General features: G+C 37.7%; 1 protein-coding gene across 2 annotated transcripts; it reads right to left on the minus strand.

Annotated features, from left to right (window-relative positions):
• Window positions 1-477: 477 nt before the first annotated feature.
• LOC107737529 (kelch-like protein 21) lies at window positions 478-11996 on the minus strand. 2 transcript variants are annotated; one of them, XM_016549027.1, is made up of 5 exons: window positions 11776-11996; window positions 6573-7649; window positions 4611-5016; window positions 4419-4491; window positions 478-1202 (listed from the first exon to the last, which is right to left on the minus strand). In XM_016549027.1, exons 2-5 carry the CDS (start codon window positions 7597-7599, stop codon window positions 867-869), a joined length of 1842 nt encoding a protein of 613 aa, XP_016404513.1. In that variant the 5' UTR covers window positions 7600-7649; window positions 11776-11996; the 3' UTR covers window positions 478-866. The 2 variants fall into 2 exon arrangements, with proteins under 2 accessions (XP_016404513.1, XP_016404515.1); XM_016549029.1 differs by lacking the exon at window positions 11776-11996 and adding an exon at window positions 7738-8150.
• Between the last annotated feature and the right edge of the window lie 4745 nt (window positions 11997-16741).

A 16741-nucleotide genomic window follows, 5' to 3' on the forward strand; every position in this document is an offset into this window, starting at 1 on the left:
TCATGTTGTCTTCATGATCGCAGACAGCTTAATAAACACAAGATGTTTCTCATAAACTGTAACACACCTTCCTTTAAAATAAACCATGACTAGATAATAATAAACGTAATTTCATATTAAAATATGAGTTGAAAACAAGTCGGATACAAATCCACAAAAAATGTGATTACTGCATGCACGCTAGATTGTCTGAAATATGTAATTCTAGCAAGATGAATATTAAACAATGGGTTATGCTGGGACACAGTTATGTTTATCTGTCAAAATAAAATTGTTGTTTTTGGAAAATCTTTAATTCTCCTAAATATTTAATTTCAGACTTTTCATTGTGTATATAAAATAACATTTGTTATCCACATTGCAGAATCCTGTCGAATCACGCTACTTTCACCTTTTGGAATGATTGGGTCTCAAAATGATATATTTTTTAAAAAGCAATTTTACTTCACATTAGGTTATGGCATTTATATTATATTATATTTTTTGTGGATGTTGACTTGAAGTTGCAATGCTGCAGATCACTTTAGGAGGTCCATGCTGAATTATAGAATAAATTAAAAAAGAAAAATGATCATAACCTTCATGCAATTTCCATGGTATGGATTGCTTGAAATTCGCCAAACATGATAGGCACTATTTCATCAGTCAGTCTCTGTTCAAGGTAAACACAGTCAGCATTAGAAATGCATGCAACAATTAAAGCTGTAGTAACTAACACTGGGTTACTGGGAGAAATAATGCAAACATTGATTGTCCATTCACCAGCTCCCTTTGCTGCCCAGTTGAGGGGAATATGTCATAAAGTGCAAAACACCTAGTAGCAACGTCACATTGAATAACCTTCAGTCTCATGTTTCGAAAAGTTCTCAGTGCACTTCATTGACATCTTGGTTGTGGTTCTGATTGACATTGTTGTTGTGGTTGTGAAGTGCCTGGTTGCGGTGGTGTCTGTGAAGGTGGATGGCGTTGGCCTCCGGTATGTCGATGGGTTCGAAGGTGCTTTGAACAAGAGGCATGAACTGTCGGAATATGCTGACACTTCCATGCCAGAAGGTGGGCTGGGGGAGCCGGCCAGCTGGGGTCCAAGATCGAGTAGAGGGGTCGTAGACCTCCACCACATCAGATAGCTCAAAAGTGTCATCATAGCCACCGGACACATAGAGTCGACCGCCCAGGGCTGCTACACTGCCTCCAACATGAACCTGTGGAAGGTGAGACTTTTTAGTTCTCTGTGTGAATGCCTAATGTGAGTCAATGATGTGATGCTCATATATTGTCCTATTAAATTGTTAAAAAAAAAACTATAAAAATGCAATTTATACATACAGTGATTTAAATACACCTGTTTTATGATCATGTTTTTAGTTTTTGAATTAACATTTTAAGATTTTTTGAGTGTAATACAACTGTCCTGATATCAAAAAAGAAAAAAAAAATCATATTAAATCATAGCAAATAATATCAAATTAAAAGAAAAGAAAATCTTGGGATCTTTTATGATTATTATTATTTTATATAATTATTTGTTAGAAAAAAATAAATACAAAACTCTTAATTATTTTTGGTTTGAAATTTGAATTAAATAATAATTAAAGCGCTTTTTAATTTTTGAAAACTTTTGTCTTGCAAATCCAAGATATGTGGTGTTGCCAGGAAAACGTCGTCCAACCAACATGCAGAAATGAAAAGAAAAAAAAATCTTAAAACTGGAAATTATATCATAGATAGAACCCCCGCAGACCCTCATGACTGGTTGAGGTCAACGAGTCTCCTAAAATATCCAACAAAATTTCATGGCAATTTGTTTTTTGAGTTGGTAGCTAATTAATATAAATTGTTTTTTATTCAATCTGCTTGTGCCCTAGTGACGGTTGTTCAGAGCATGGGGTACTCAAGTTCAGAGGCCAAGCGGGCTGCATTTAAACTACATAAAATGCGAAGGGCCACAAATTACAATTTGCATCATCAGACTTTAAGACAATATTTGTAGATTTACTGATGTAGAAATACAGTTTATTACTTATCTAAGTCTTGTTTGTCCTATTTAAATTAACACTGAGCATGAATATATATATATATATATGTATATATATATATATATATATATATATGAGTAAAAATCTGGAACAAAAAATTGGATTTGATGCAAAAAAAAAATGCATTCATACTCAGAGGATTGATCAAACTCAAAATGCTAAAACTAAAAACATTCTTGAGCAAATATAGTTCACAAATTTCTTTAGAAAGAAGTATTATTTTTCATATTTATATTAACTATATTGTATCAATATTTTATTTTTAAAATAGATAGCACTATTTTCCCACCATGATTCTGAAAAAAAAACTATATGACAACTAAACAAAATAACATGTTATGTATGAAACATGTTAGTTTCTAGTAAAAATTGCTGCAGTCTATTTATAGAATACAATATTCAACAAATTGATAAAAACAAGTTAAACAAATGATTCATAGCTCATAACTTCATGACTTGCTCATAAAGACTTCACTTGTTTAATTCCTGAATGAATCAACGTTTTTCGAACGAATCTCATTTTAAGTCACTTGTCTCCACCTGCTGGCATTACGTTGTAATTGATACAATCTTTATTTGAAGCATTGTCACTTTCAAAAAGGTTACTTTATTCTATTTTGATCGCTTCTGTAGACAGCAGTTTATATCCCAACTATAAACTTTTATTCCAGTACTTCTGTGATTATCTGAATGTTTGTAACAGAAATAACGATACAAAAGACTTTGTAAAGATGTTTCATATAAATGCTCTCTCTGGTCAGCGGCAGCGCGAACGCAGATTTGAATGTTAAGCCTCGTACACACCGGGACGATTATTGTGCACTTATCGCCAACGTTTTTTGACGCGTCTTTTGTGTTTATACCCAAGCGATTTTCGCTGGCGATGAGCCGAGTGAACGTGCAAATTCACTCCCTGACATTAGATGGTGCTTAATGAAAAACAGAAATACCCCGGTACACATCGAATCCTATTTGATCTGCAATTCCTCTCCATAACAACTCGCTCTTATCGAGATTTTTGTAGTCGCTGTCACGTTTGTCATAAAGCCCTTCGTGTTCAGACACCAATGAGACCAGCAGCTCTACATTCATCTTGCCTCGATGCATCTTCTTGGTCTACTTACTTCCTCTTCGTCGTTAGGTATTAATGTGTGCTCGGCAAGACCGTGCTTGAGCGCAAGTTGTGTTTTACTGTAACTTCAGCAGCTCCAGGCACGTGAACAAAAGTGCCAATCCCATTGGTCGGCCAGTTTTTAACGTGGCGCGTCAAACCCAAAAAACGAGCCCGAGGAGTTTAAAAAAAAAAAGATGCTTTTACGCCTTGCGCGTCGGTGTGCACACTCACATTGGCGCCCTTTGTTTAGTCAAGAGGCGTTAAACGTCGGCAATAATCACGCGCGATATTCGTCCCGGTGTGAACAAGCCTTTACAGTGTGATTAAGGCTTTAATAGACATATAGTTGAATCATTGTCATTTATGAACAAGATTGCGTGGGTGATTGGATCTGTTTGCGATCTATGTATTTAAATATCCAACAATATATGACAGTGAACATACGACGCGACAATATATGGTTTAAGGGTGTTCTTCAAGCAATCTCTGGTATTTTCATAATAATAATCCAATGCTAATCGACATAGCCTTTATTAACATATAGAATATATTATCTGCCTCGTTTTGTGACAAAATCCACACATCAGATCACAAAAGTTATTTCAAAAAAGTAAAATCATGTTATTAAATGTCCGCTTTTGTTGGACAATGCTTCTCTTTTAAATTGTTTGGGGCGTGTCGCTTTTTAATTGCACGTTAGTTACAGCGCTTGCAGACAGAGATCGAGCAGCTTTTACTACTGCGATTTGTATACATTTAATAAAAAAAAATCAAACTGGCTAATATTTTTTAGTGCAAATTTTAATAAAAATACATTAATCTTCAGCATGACGCGGGCCACAAAATTAATGCAGACGCCTGTTGAGTACCCCTGGTTTTAGAGGTACTTACTTTTTTTCCTTAAAAAAAATAAATAAATCAACACTAAGTAAAATAGTCACATTTTCTTGTGAGAGTGGGATGAAATCAGATCATTTTAACTTTTTTATGACAAGGTCAGTTCAGGTTGTAAAATGTCATCAAAGGTGTGGTCACGTTAGCAACATTTCACAAGCAAAAGGGTCCATTGTCAATAGTGATGCAATGGCCAACTTAAACCTGATGCAAAATCTGTATGGAAAAATGTTTCGTCCTCAAGCGAAATATCAGATCACGTGGATTAGTATTAAAATGACTAAATTTGACCTGTAAATATTTGTTAAACAATGGTAAATGTGATTGCACAGTTAAACACACAAAAAGAGTGAAACAAGTTAAAATTGACATACTTGTGTCATGGGACTAATCTTATCCCAATCGTTTTTCTGTGGGTTGAAGACATCTACTTCTGCCGAATCATCCCTGAAACACAACAGTTGTCATGAGAAACATGGAAACCTCACTTCCTTTATTGTTTCTTTTTTCTGCGTATCATTAGAAACTGGATATTTAAAATTGTGAGAAAAAACTGAGCGCCTTACCTTACAAAGTAGATCAACCCATTTAAGGTCACTGATTTGGGGGCAAAGGACCAAGGAGGCAGTTCTCCATTGTTCACTAGTGACCAGCAGTTGCTTTCAGCATCGTAGCACTGAATTGCCATTGTGTCCTCTCCGGTTAAACAGCCGATGGCGTAGAGTCGTCCCCTACACGCTGTAGTAGAACAGTTATCCATGGGATGTGGCATGGGCGGAAGGGCCTCCCAGCAATCTAGAGTATGATCGTAACGCTCTGTGCTGTCAGAGGCTACCACATAGAGTTGACCCTTCAGGACGCAGGAGCTGTGGTACTCTCTGGCTTTCAGCATGGGGGAGACCTCCGTCCACTCATTCACACTGGAGTTGTATCGCCAAACGCAATCATACAGACGTGATCCATCTGAGCCGCCTGTCGTAAATGAAGCAGGTTTGAAAGCTTAAACACAATACCAAACAGACAAAAATAGAATAGCTGTTCTTTCCTATCATTTATCCAACCCTATTTGTCAAACTTGCCTACACTAATAGACTCACATTGTGTCACTCTTCAGGGTTACTGCTATAAATTGGGATTGTTTGATTCGGTTAACAGTTCTTGTGTAGCCTGATTACAGAATGAATTACTTCTGAGAATCAGTTCATCTTTTTAGTGAATCAAACATACAGCTTACAACTAAAGGTGTGGACATATTAGTGAAATTTCAGCAAAAAAATATTCATTATTATTGTCAGTAGTGTGGCGAACTATGAAGCACAGCTCTTGGAAAGTCACATTCAAACCAAGCAGCTTTCTTGAACCTATTTCAAAATCTGAGTAGACTAGAGAAATCTTTCACCCTCATGCAAAATTCGAGATTATGTGGATTCCTACTGAAATTACTGGAGTTTGTCTGTGAAAATTACAATGGTAAAAGTCATTGCACCCTAAAGGTATAGGTTACCTGAAAATGAAAAGTTTTGTCATCATTTACTCACCGTCAGGTCGTTCCAAACCTGTATTTCTTATGTTGAACACAAAATAATATATTTTGAAGAATGCTGGTAACCAAACAGTTGATGGCCCATTGTCCTTCTTTCCCTACTATGGAAGTCAATGAGGACTGTTTGGGTCTTCAAAATATCTTCTTTTTTGTTCAACATAAGAAAGAAACTATTACAGCTTTGGAACGACATGAGGGTGAGAAAATGACAAAATTTAAATTTTTGGGTGAACTATTCCTTTGACTTAAATCAATGCAGTTATTGACTGGTTGTTCATTTTACATGTAGTATAAATACACATTATGTGTTTAGCTAGAAATATAATAAAAAAATGATTGAAATATATTACCATTTTTTGTTTTCTAAGCAATGTTATTTAATAAAGAGTTAAGGCTTGTTATTGGAATCCTTAAAGTCATTAAAATGCCGGTGTAAATGCACCTTATGGAAGAATCCTTTCAAATTTATATTGAAATTATCATTTGTAATGGAATTGTATTTACTTTTTAACAAATATTACTTGAAAATAGTAAAAGAATCATTAAATAACCAGAATCATGTGGAATCGGAACCGGAACTGTTGAATTCCATAGTCAGTGCTCATTCACCTTTTTAAACACCACTTACATAACAGCAAAGGACTACTTAGAATAGAAGCAACATTTAACCGCATGAGATGGTTTCTCGATTGAAACATTGTCCGTATCTGAAGGCAACATTTATGTCACCTGAAATCACATTAGTCACTGCTGATCTGGCAGAACATTATGTCCTATCACCACACTCTTACATAGCTGAATATACAGGGGTTTATTTATACATTGGCTGCCATGTTGTAAACAGTTTGGAAAGGAGGACACTCTGAGCCTGCCAGGGGATTTGTGCTTTCTTCTTTCACCTTAGCATGAAATAATTACGGCAGAAGTTGAACCTGCTTGTTGAGTATGACTTTGTCCCACAAGGAAACGTCATCATTGTACTAACCTGTCACGTAAATGTCACTGCCCAGGGCGGCTATGCTGTAGCCACCTCCAAGGTGGTCTGGGAATTCTGCTAAGTATCTCCACTGTCCGGTCTGTGGGTTGTAACAATCCACAGTAACAAGCTCATCACAGTCTTGATCACATCCTCCTACCACCACCAGAATTTCGGCCAGGCCGGTGGACGGACGTGGGCGCATTCGATGACTGGGTCGGTCATGGCGGTCATATTCGTAAGACTGAAAGCTGCGTGCCTCGCTGACTAACCGTAAACAGGCTGGCGACAAGTAGACCAGTGGATCACTCTCTACGTGGGCCAGAAGATTGAAACGGCGAACAAACGGCAGGCGTACTTGCTGCAACAACTCAGGCCAGTAATGCAACCGGTGCTGCAAGTCGGCTTTAACCCAGCGCACGGCAATCTGGTACGCCGTTTCTTCCTTATCCACACACAGTCCGTCATCAGACACAAACTCCAGCAGCCGCTTCCATGACAGTCGTTCAAAGTCCATGCTCTTCGCCAGCTCCACAATGTTCCTCAGCACGAAACGGCGAGCGCTAGCTGCTAGTTCACGACAGGCGTAAGCCTCTGCGAAGTCCTGGATTTCCAAGCAGTTGGAAACATCAAGTCTCTGCTCCAGGAATGCACAGCACGCTTCTTTGACGGATGGGAACTGGAAGAGGTCCGCCGTCTTGAGCAGGAGGTCCACGTTGTCGTGTGTGACGGTCACGCAACCCGTGTAGCAAAAGTCCACCAGGAGGCCCAACAGTTCAGCTGATACTTCGTGTAGCACCACACGGTCCATGACGCTCTCTCGCAGTGTACCGGCAAACATGGCACGGAAGTAGGTGCTGGCAGCTGCTAGCACAGTTCGATGGCAGTGGAACTCTTTGCCTTCAGCGCACAACGTGACATCGAAGAACTTGCGCTCGGCACGGAGCTCGTGGATGCCACGAAGCAAGTTGACCGCGTGGGCTGCGTCGAAGAAGGGCAGCATAGAGGGCTGTGTTTGTAAAACTGAATTCTCCATAGCTTACGGGATTTGTCTTGGCGTACGTCTGGTCAGAACTCTGGATTCATCTTTAAAGAGAGAACAGGAGTTTTAGTAGTAGTTTCTCATTTGACTTTGTGAAGTTCTAAAAAACCCCAAATTGAAGTTTCTGCCTACCTGTGTATCTTCTCAAAGCGTTTAAATTTGTGAAAGGGACACAGTAGCTTCTAGAACCAAATATCATGTGGTTATGACGAATGTGTGCAACCGTTGGTCTCTTAAGAACGTGTGCTCGTCGTGTCTGGTCTATAAATACACCAGCAGTGTCCATTTTCACAGGCTGGGGGGGGGTCTCCACACACCATTTAGCTTCACTTACTGGAGATTACAGAAACTTCTCCACTCTTGAGTAACTCCTCATAAAGCAACAAATCTAAAGTAGGTTTAAAGGGTAAGGCTAGTTCAGCCAGAAATAAAACTGTGTGATCATTTACTTTAATCTCGTGCCATTCCATTAGTATTGTTTATTTTTTTAATTGAAGCACAAAGGAAAGAATGATTTTTTCCATATAAACATGACTTGTGAAAAGGACAAAAAGGAACAATAAAAGTAACAGTACAAGTTGTGTGCTATATTCTAAGTTTTTTGAGGCAGTATGTGAGTGTCGAGTGAGAAACAGATTTTTCTCTCTGTTGTAGCCCTCTAACTCATTTGCCTACACTAAAGGCCCGTTTACACCAAGAACGGTAACTACATTAGTATTCACATCGGCTTATGATAATGTTCTATTTATTATAAGCATACCATGCAGTTATGTTGTATGTCACTTTAAATGCTTAACCACATTAAAGCTGCAGTCCGTAACTTTTTTTGGTTAAACCAGCCAGTGTCCAAAACTATCGCCTTACTTTAGCCCGATTCACAACGGACAGTTTATAATAATTAGGGCTGTGCAAAAAAATCGAATGCGATTTTCATGCGCATCTCGTCAGTAAAGCCGCTCCTGTCATTAGTAGTAAATCTCCAGCACGTGCTTTCAGATGAAGCGGCATTTACTACACAGAGCCATAGTTCACTGACAAGATACACAAAATCGCGTTCAAAATCGCAGGCGATTCATTGCCGTTCAATTTGAGTGGTACGGGTAGGTTTTTGCAGGAAATTCGAGCATGGCGCTGCGTCATTACATCACGTCTGTAAACATAAAGAAGTTGTCCCGGCTACTAGGATATTGCATGTGAGGATCCTGCAGGTGGCCGATCATTTATAGCCTTTTCTCACAGCAGCTGGAATAATTAAATGTATCATTTTGATGGCGGATTGTAATCCATAAAGGATTATGTGTTTATGAAACACATGTGAATGAAATTAAATTATATTCCAGTTATAAATGTGCTTCTGATTACAGATAGCCTGGGATTACATATAACAATAATAATAATTTGAACGGTTTGATGTGATATGAGCTAACCGATCTTTAGATTTAATCACCATTGGTAGCGAGATTTATGGTAATGCTTTTTTCCTCAGTTGGTCAGAACAAACGTGGCAGACTTGTTACTTACTTGTTCAGATGGCAATATGCGTAGAAAATTTGTATTTGGGTCATATTCCAAGGCGTAGGCTAGAATCTGTGATTGAGAAGTACAGTAAATATCCACACCGGTGGATCGACTGACTGCCACACATACTCTTCAGAACATTACATTCATCTGGGCTGGAGGCGTGCCGACTCACAATCCACGCAAGCTAGATAATTCCGCACACAGCTGCAATTCCAGGTTTTCAAACAGAGATGGCGACAAAGAGGCAAAACTTACGGACTGCAGCTTTAAAGTCAAGTGTATTCTGATTGCCTGTCAATTTTCATCATTTATCAGTTGAAAAAATAGGAACAATATCATTGGAATCACTTTCAGAACTGTGTTGTTATTGTTATAATTGTGGTATGGACTTCCCTATTGTCATAGAATTAGAATGATTATTAAAGGGGCCATATGATGCGATTTCAATTTTTCCTTTTTCTTTGGAGTGTTACATACACCAAATAATGTTCTTTTTAGCAACATCATATGACCCTTTAAAACTTCACAGTTATAGTTAGCATTATAGTTATGGTCAGAAGAAGAAAGTAATACGTATGATATGAGGGTGAAAAAATAATTGACAGAATGTGTATTTTGGGTAAACTGTCCTTTTAAAGTAAGATGAACAAATTCTAAATTATACAATATTCTGCTCACAAGTTATTTCATAAAATGAAAGAGCATTTAGCAGTCTGCATGAATATGCCCTACACTGTTTCTCCTCTATATTCTATTTCTATTCTCAACAAGAGTCACAAGGCAGGTAGCTAAAGTAAGGGATTTTTCAATGGCAGTGTGAGTTTAAAATAAAATGGCATTTCCATCTACAGGGTCAGGTATCAAAACAGGTTGGCAAACACATGAGTCCTTGAAGGCATAACACAAGCATAGCTTATACTGAAGAGCCATGTGACATTAGGCAGCTAAGCTCAGTGAAGTTTTATGAAGGTTGGCACATCAAAAAGAATGAGAGAGGAAGAGAGAGAGAGAGAGAGAGAGAGGGGCCCCAAAGGGTCAACAAACGGCAGAGAAATAGACCTGCTCTGAACAGCAAAGCTCTACAATTTTCAGTGAGAGACCTACATTATGCATAGCAGGGTTGAGGAATAACGCATTCATTTGTGCATGTACTGGGCTCCGAGAGGCTGGGTATTTTTGGAATGCATTAGATGCCAATATATATTCTCCATAATGCAGCATCACACAGTGTTGCATATTAGGCAACTCGCATACCAATTTGCTTACTAGTAGTCTGTTTACCAGTCAGTCTGAGAATAGCATGGCTGGCAGTGACCAACACAAGACTTCTCCTGACTTGTCAATACAGTGTCATGATCTATAGTTATGACTTATGAGACATGATTCATGACTATACACAGGAAACGCATCTCTGTGATGTTGTGTGGGCTGCCATATCAACTTTAGGGCTTTCTAAAACATTAGATTACTCAAAATCCTGATCTGTAAGACAAAATATTTCTCAATAAGCATAACAAAACCATTATTGAATATTTATATATAGTTAGACTGCACTTCAAATGTGTCTATTTACTGGACCCTTGCAACCAGTGGACCGTCTCTGTATCTTCTCTGTACAACTTTAGAATAACAAACCCCTTTATGAACCCCTCAGGGCCCCTCTTCCATCTGGAGAGCCATTGTACACCCTGTGTGTTTCTATAACCCACCAGTGGCCTGCAGTCTAATGTTGCACCTGACTGAGAGATGTCCATCATAACACAGCTGCCATGGCTCTGCATTCCATCAGCACAAATCCAAAGGAGCTGAGCATGTTTGGGCCTCGGGACAACCGCAATCAGGCATTGCTTCACTCTATATAGACAGTTAAACCAGTCCTCAATCCATCACATTTATGCTAAAATAGAATTTGTTTCTTTGGTGGGAATCAGTGTGTGTGTGTATGTATGTATATATATATATATATATATATATATATATACACACACACACACATACATACATACATACACACATTGTTATATTGTGTTATATTATATTGTTATATATTTAGCTATATAATATAACATTTTATATAACATTTCTTCAAGTTATATATGTTGAAAACTCGTCCTCTCCTCTCACTTTCAATTGAAACTGAACAAAAAATAGGTAAGTAGATAGCAATCTAACCATCAGCACTGCATATAAAATTTATTTGCTTACAAATTTACGGATTAAAAAATTATTTAAAATGTTTAGACATTGAATGTTGGGACTGCTACTTTTACCCTTTCATTTTTCATTTCAGACCCTTTTTTTCATTTTCATTTCAGACCTTTCTGCTATATCGCCTATAGCCAAGAGACCTTCAAAATCCAGTCTATTTTAAGATTTGACCTGACGGTTAATGTCATGCATTGCTCATCTCACCTACTGCCAACTACCAACGAGGCTTCACGTAACAACGGAAACGTTTCTAATATATTTTTAATCCACTGAATTAATCACAAAGACTTGAGTGTCATGATCACTACAGAAACACACGTGAAATCGGTTCCCGACACAATAACCGTCTGCTGTTTGTCCGCTTCGGTTGAGAAAAACAACACGAGAAGCGTCACATTTTCACCTTCATACAATGGCTGTTCCTGACGCTTTTCTACTTACCGAATCCAGTTGTTAACGATTTCGGTTGCTATCCGCCTCGGATAGTTTGACAGATTGGTATAAATGGTCCTATATCCCTATTTAGCGTTTAACTTTGCTAGTGTGTCTGTTTTCTCTTCGCTCATGTCAGCGCCATGACTCCGCATCATAAGAGACCCTCATTGGACACTTGTGCAGCAGTTACATGATGACGTGATCTCTCGCAAGTTTGACTGTCCAAACTGTTGAACTGACGCCGCACATGGACGCTCATCAATTACTTTATGACATTGAGATTCTCTGTTCCCGTTGTGCGTGAAACCGGTATGTTTGTACTCACTAAAACTGTCGAGTCTTTAAAAAGATCATAGAGAATCGGGTTTTGCATAAAGTGCTAAACACCGAAAGCTGGTTAAAGTTGTCACGGTTGTATCAGGTTTTGAATCAAATGTCCAGTTGTTTTTATGCTTGCTTTCTCTGTCATGTTCAGTTTCAAAATCGTAAACGTATTTATCTAGTAGCATATTTTTTTGTATTCATACTCCAAACAAATTTTCAATTTTTCAATTCATCAAACTAAGATAGATTTTAAATTAACTAATGAGTTGTTTATCAGTTGCATGTTGTGGAAGATGGCATAAGATTTTCATTTTTATTATGAAATACTATTTTTCTTATGTCAGTGACAACATGTCCCTCTACTAATTCAATAAACCATACATTTTATTTATTGATTTTACTAGGAAATAGTTAAATAACTAAATGGTTTACTAGTAAAATAATTGATTTTACTAGGAAATAACTATTCTGTAGACTTCTGGATATTATTAAAAAAAACACCACTCTGAAAATATAGTGAGAAGGGATAGTTCACCCAAAAATGAAAATTAGCCCATTATTTACTCACCCTCAAGCCATCCTAGGCGTATATGACTTCCTTCTTTCAGATGAATCCAATCGGAGTTGTATTAAAAATTTACTTTGAGCTTCCAAGTTGTTTAATGGCAGTCAGCAGGTGTTGCAGTTCATCAGTCCAAAAGACATGAAATAAAGCGCATGCATCCATAATAAAAAGTGCCTCACACGGCTCCGGGGGGTGAACAAAGGCCTCCTGTAGCGAATCGATCCGTTTTTGTAAGAAAAATATCCATATTCAAAACGTAATAATCACTTCAATCTAGCTTGCGCCAACAGTTGTACATGGAAGCAGTTCCAGGTGGATGACGTATGAGGTCAGCGCTGTGCATGCGCCGGTGTGTCTCGTGGAAACCAACGTTTGTTTACAGGATCAAAGGAAGCAAAGTTTCCTTACTTTAGCAAAGGAAAACCAGTCTCCTCTTGGCTTTTATCGAAATCCTCTGACATTCTTCTTTACAAATCCTTGTTTTGTACTTCTAATTCATGACTGTTGTTTTGTTTTGATCCCTCCCCTGCGCTTCCGCGTTCGTCACTTCCGAGCGGCGCATGTGCAACACCGACGTCTTACATCATCCGCCCGGAGCTGCTTCCGTGAGCAGTGAACAGTGAGCGCAAGCTAGATTAAATTGATTATTACGGTTTAAATATGGTTATTTTTCTTACAAAAACGCATCGATTAGCTACAGGAGGCCTTTGTTCACCCCCCAATTATTTCTGGGGCAATATATCGCACAACAAAAAGTTGTTATCGTGACAGGCCTATATACACCTAGGATGACTTGAGGGTGAGTAATTCATGGGCTAATTTTCATTTTTGGGTGAACTAACCCTTTAAGCCTTGGCCTTCCATAGCTATACACACACAAAACTAGCCTACTTCAAATCTTTAATCAGATTGAAAATTTTTGCATTTTGATGTTTGCTCATAATTCTTTTGGCTTAAGAGCAAAGAGATTATTTCGTGCTTTGCTAGATTTTGATTTAAGATGCTAGGCCCCCTGTTGCTGTAAAATAATATTTTCTGCCAAGACTAAGATTTGCATGCATAATCAGAGATAATTATTTGTGCGAATGAATGGTTACACGAAAAACAGAAATCTAGTCAGTTTGAAAAGAACATTTCAGATAAGATTTTAAACATCATGATTAACAAAAACTGTCAGATTTTTGAATCATGTTCAATTTTAAATCTGGATTTAGTATGTGTGCTTAGAGGTTTTTAAATATGAAATGAGAGATGATTTGTGACACATAAATTAAATTACATGGGATCCAATAAATACATCTAGCTAATCCTGAAGCAGTTTTGTGCCAGAAATGCAAATGACTATACATTTAGTCAAGTTAGTTGCTGTTATATATGAACATTCTAAGATTACAAATTACTTATTTCTTCACAATTATTATTTTAAAACAAGTAGTCTCACATTCCCATGAAGTATGTGAGGAATCATCAGCTTTTATTGGCCCAGAAAATGCTGACACTCCCTTATAGAGAGAAAACACTTTGATGCCGGCCTCATGCTGCTGCTCCTCATTGATTAGCATGACATTGAGTGCATTTTAACATGCTCACAATTGATGTGGTGAAGAAACTGCCACATAACTTTGATGTATTCATCCTTGAGACTATATTTTGCCTTTAAGCAAGTCTTTCAATGCAGTAATGCTATAGCTAGGGAGGAATGGGCTGAAATGCACCCTGCTCAGTCTAGTTTAAGAACCCATGATTATTTCTGAGAGATGAGATTGGGTTAGATTGCAGTGTTTATCCATCTGAAATGACTGTACGGGAACATTTTACTCACTAGATGGAGCTATGTCACATATGTATTTGTTTTTTAGTTAAGCTGAATTTAATTTGTTCTATTATTGAAAACATTGCAAGCAATGCGAATAGTTATATTATATGGTATTATTTATCATATTTATTTATATAATTCTTGTTTTTATTATGTAAAAACAAACAATGATCAATTTACTGGGCAGCAAAAATCCATTGACTATCACGGCATGCCAAGCATAACTGCTTGCATAAATCCAGTGTGCATTATATTCTCATTTTCCACACCTCTTGGCAATGTTAAGCATGGCTTTACTGCTTTGCTTTAGACACACTACCAGGTTTGTGCATTAATCATAAAAATTAATAAAAATGTAAGGTTTTGTGTTAGTCATTTGTATTGCTGGATGACGTAAATGTAAAGCTGGATTTAGGCACTGAAGCATATGTTACTGATCAACACATCGGTGGACTGTTTTGTTCTATTATCATTCTGCTGAGCAGAGCGGTGGGAAAAAACACCAGTCAGACAGTCAGAGCATAAATTATTGATACAACTGTTAAATCAGAGTGTGGATGGAAATGCCAATAAACACTTCAGCCGGCAGGGAAAGAAGAGGGAAGTGAAATGGTTCAGAGTAAGATTTTGCACCGTTCTCGGCACACAGAAACAATCATAACACTGCATTCAAAGTGCTGCATGTAAATACACACTTTCCAAAAATAACAATCGGGTTCAGTAAGTAGAAAATATCATCTATTGTTACATCTATTGCCGTTGGATAATTGTGGAATTCGGTAGTTTGATATTTCCTAATATTCACTGTCGTCCATGGCAATCACGCTTTTGGTAGCTGAAACCGGCGCTACTTTTAAGTCCCACAGACTCACTCTCTATTGTTTAATATGCAGTTTGCACAGTTTGTGTCTCTGTTTTTCAACTGTGGTGAAAATGACCTCAGAGGACTTAGTATTAGCCTACTGTTTGTCTTGCTTCTTATTGTTTTGTACATTATAATGGACTAATTTTCTTAGCAGAAGTTTTAAGATAGTATACAGATAATAGGCTATTATTAAATCACTTTACGTCAATATTTAATGTCCAGATATTTATATCGGAAGATAATTGCTGCAGTGTTGGGTCTTGTTGCTGAGTTTGTTTTTTTTAATGGATTTTTTCCCCCATTTACTTCAGTTCTGATTACTGCGTTTTGGTATATTTTGTGATAATGAAATAAAGGCTGTACATTGTCCATTGCATATTTGTTAGTACATTAGCTGTGCTAAAGGACCCTGCTTTAGCTTTAGCACTTTAATGTTCACTTGCTAATGTATGGATGTGCACTAATATCAGAGTGTGTGCATGTGCCAGTCCACGTCTGATGGCGAAACGCGCTGAAGATCCTGGGTGAAGGGGTTAATGCATTCTAACCTAAACTCATAAATCTCCAGGGAAATTATTATAATCAGATGATGCTCAAGGGTGTAGCTTAGAATTCAAGAGGACTTCTAAGAAAAGCAGTGTGGTTTTTTCTTCCTTTTTTGTCCTGTTCCTGCATTTATAGTACCTCATATATAGTCCAAATGGGTAACACTTTACAATGCGGTGGCACTAATATGCATTAATTCATGCTTAACTAATGCACAGATAATCATGAGTTAATATATAATAACTCATGAAGAACTAAACCATTTATTAAAGGGGTCATATGATGCGATTTAAATTTTTCCTTTCTCTTTGGAGTGTTACAAGTTCTTGGTGCATAAAGAAGATCTGTAAAGTTGCAAAGACTAAAGTCTCAAATCCAAAGAGATATTCTTTATAAAAGTTAAGAGTCAACCACGCCTACCTAAAATAGCTCGTTCTAACACGCCCCCACATACCTACATCACGATGTGGGAAGATTTGCATAACACTAAGTACGTTTTCATATTTAAAAGATTTGCCACTGATGATTCAAATGTGAGTTTTGAGCAGTGTAGAGTAGCACTTGTTGTTCGTCATTTCTCCGATCACAAATGCAGACATGGTTTTATGTTTACACGGCACGATACAATGCAACGCGTAAAAAGACAGTATAAGTAATTTTAATTCGTAATTATGTCCCCACTGGATGCAACAAATGACTCGTTTATAATGGGTTTTTAATGTTTTTGTCTCGTCGCTCCGGCCAGGACACGGCATCACAGTATGGTAAGGGGCGTAACATTTCCGTCACACGCTTGAGGTATTCGGCCAATCACAACGCACTGGATAGCTGGCCAATCAGAGCACACCTCGCTTTT

This window comes from Sinocyclocheilus rhinocerous, unplaced genomic scaffold (genome assembly GCF_001515625.1).
Source record: "Sinocyclocheilus rhinocerous isolate Xijiao unplaced genomic scaffold, SAMN03320098_v1.1 scaffold72, whole genome shotgun sequence".
NCBI lineage: Eukaryota > Metazoa > Chordata > Actinopteri > Cypriniformes > Cyprinidae > Sinocyclocheilus > Sinocyclocheilus rhinocerous.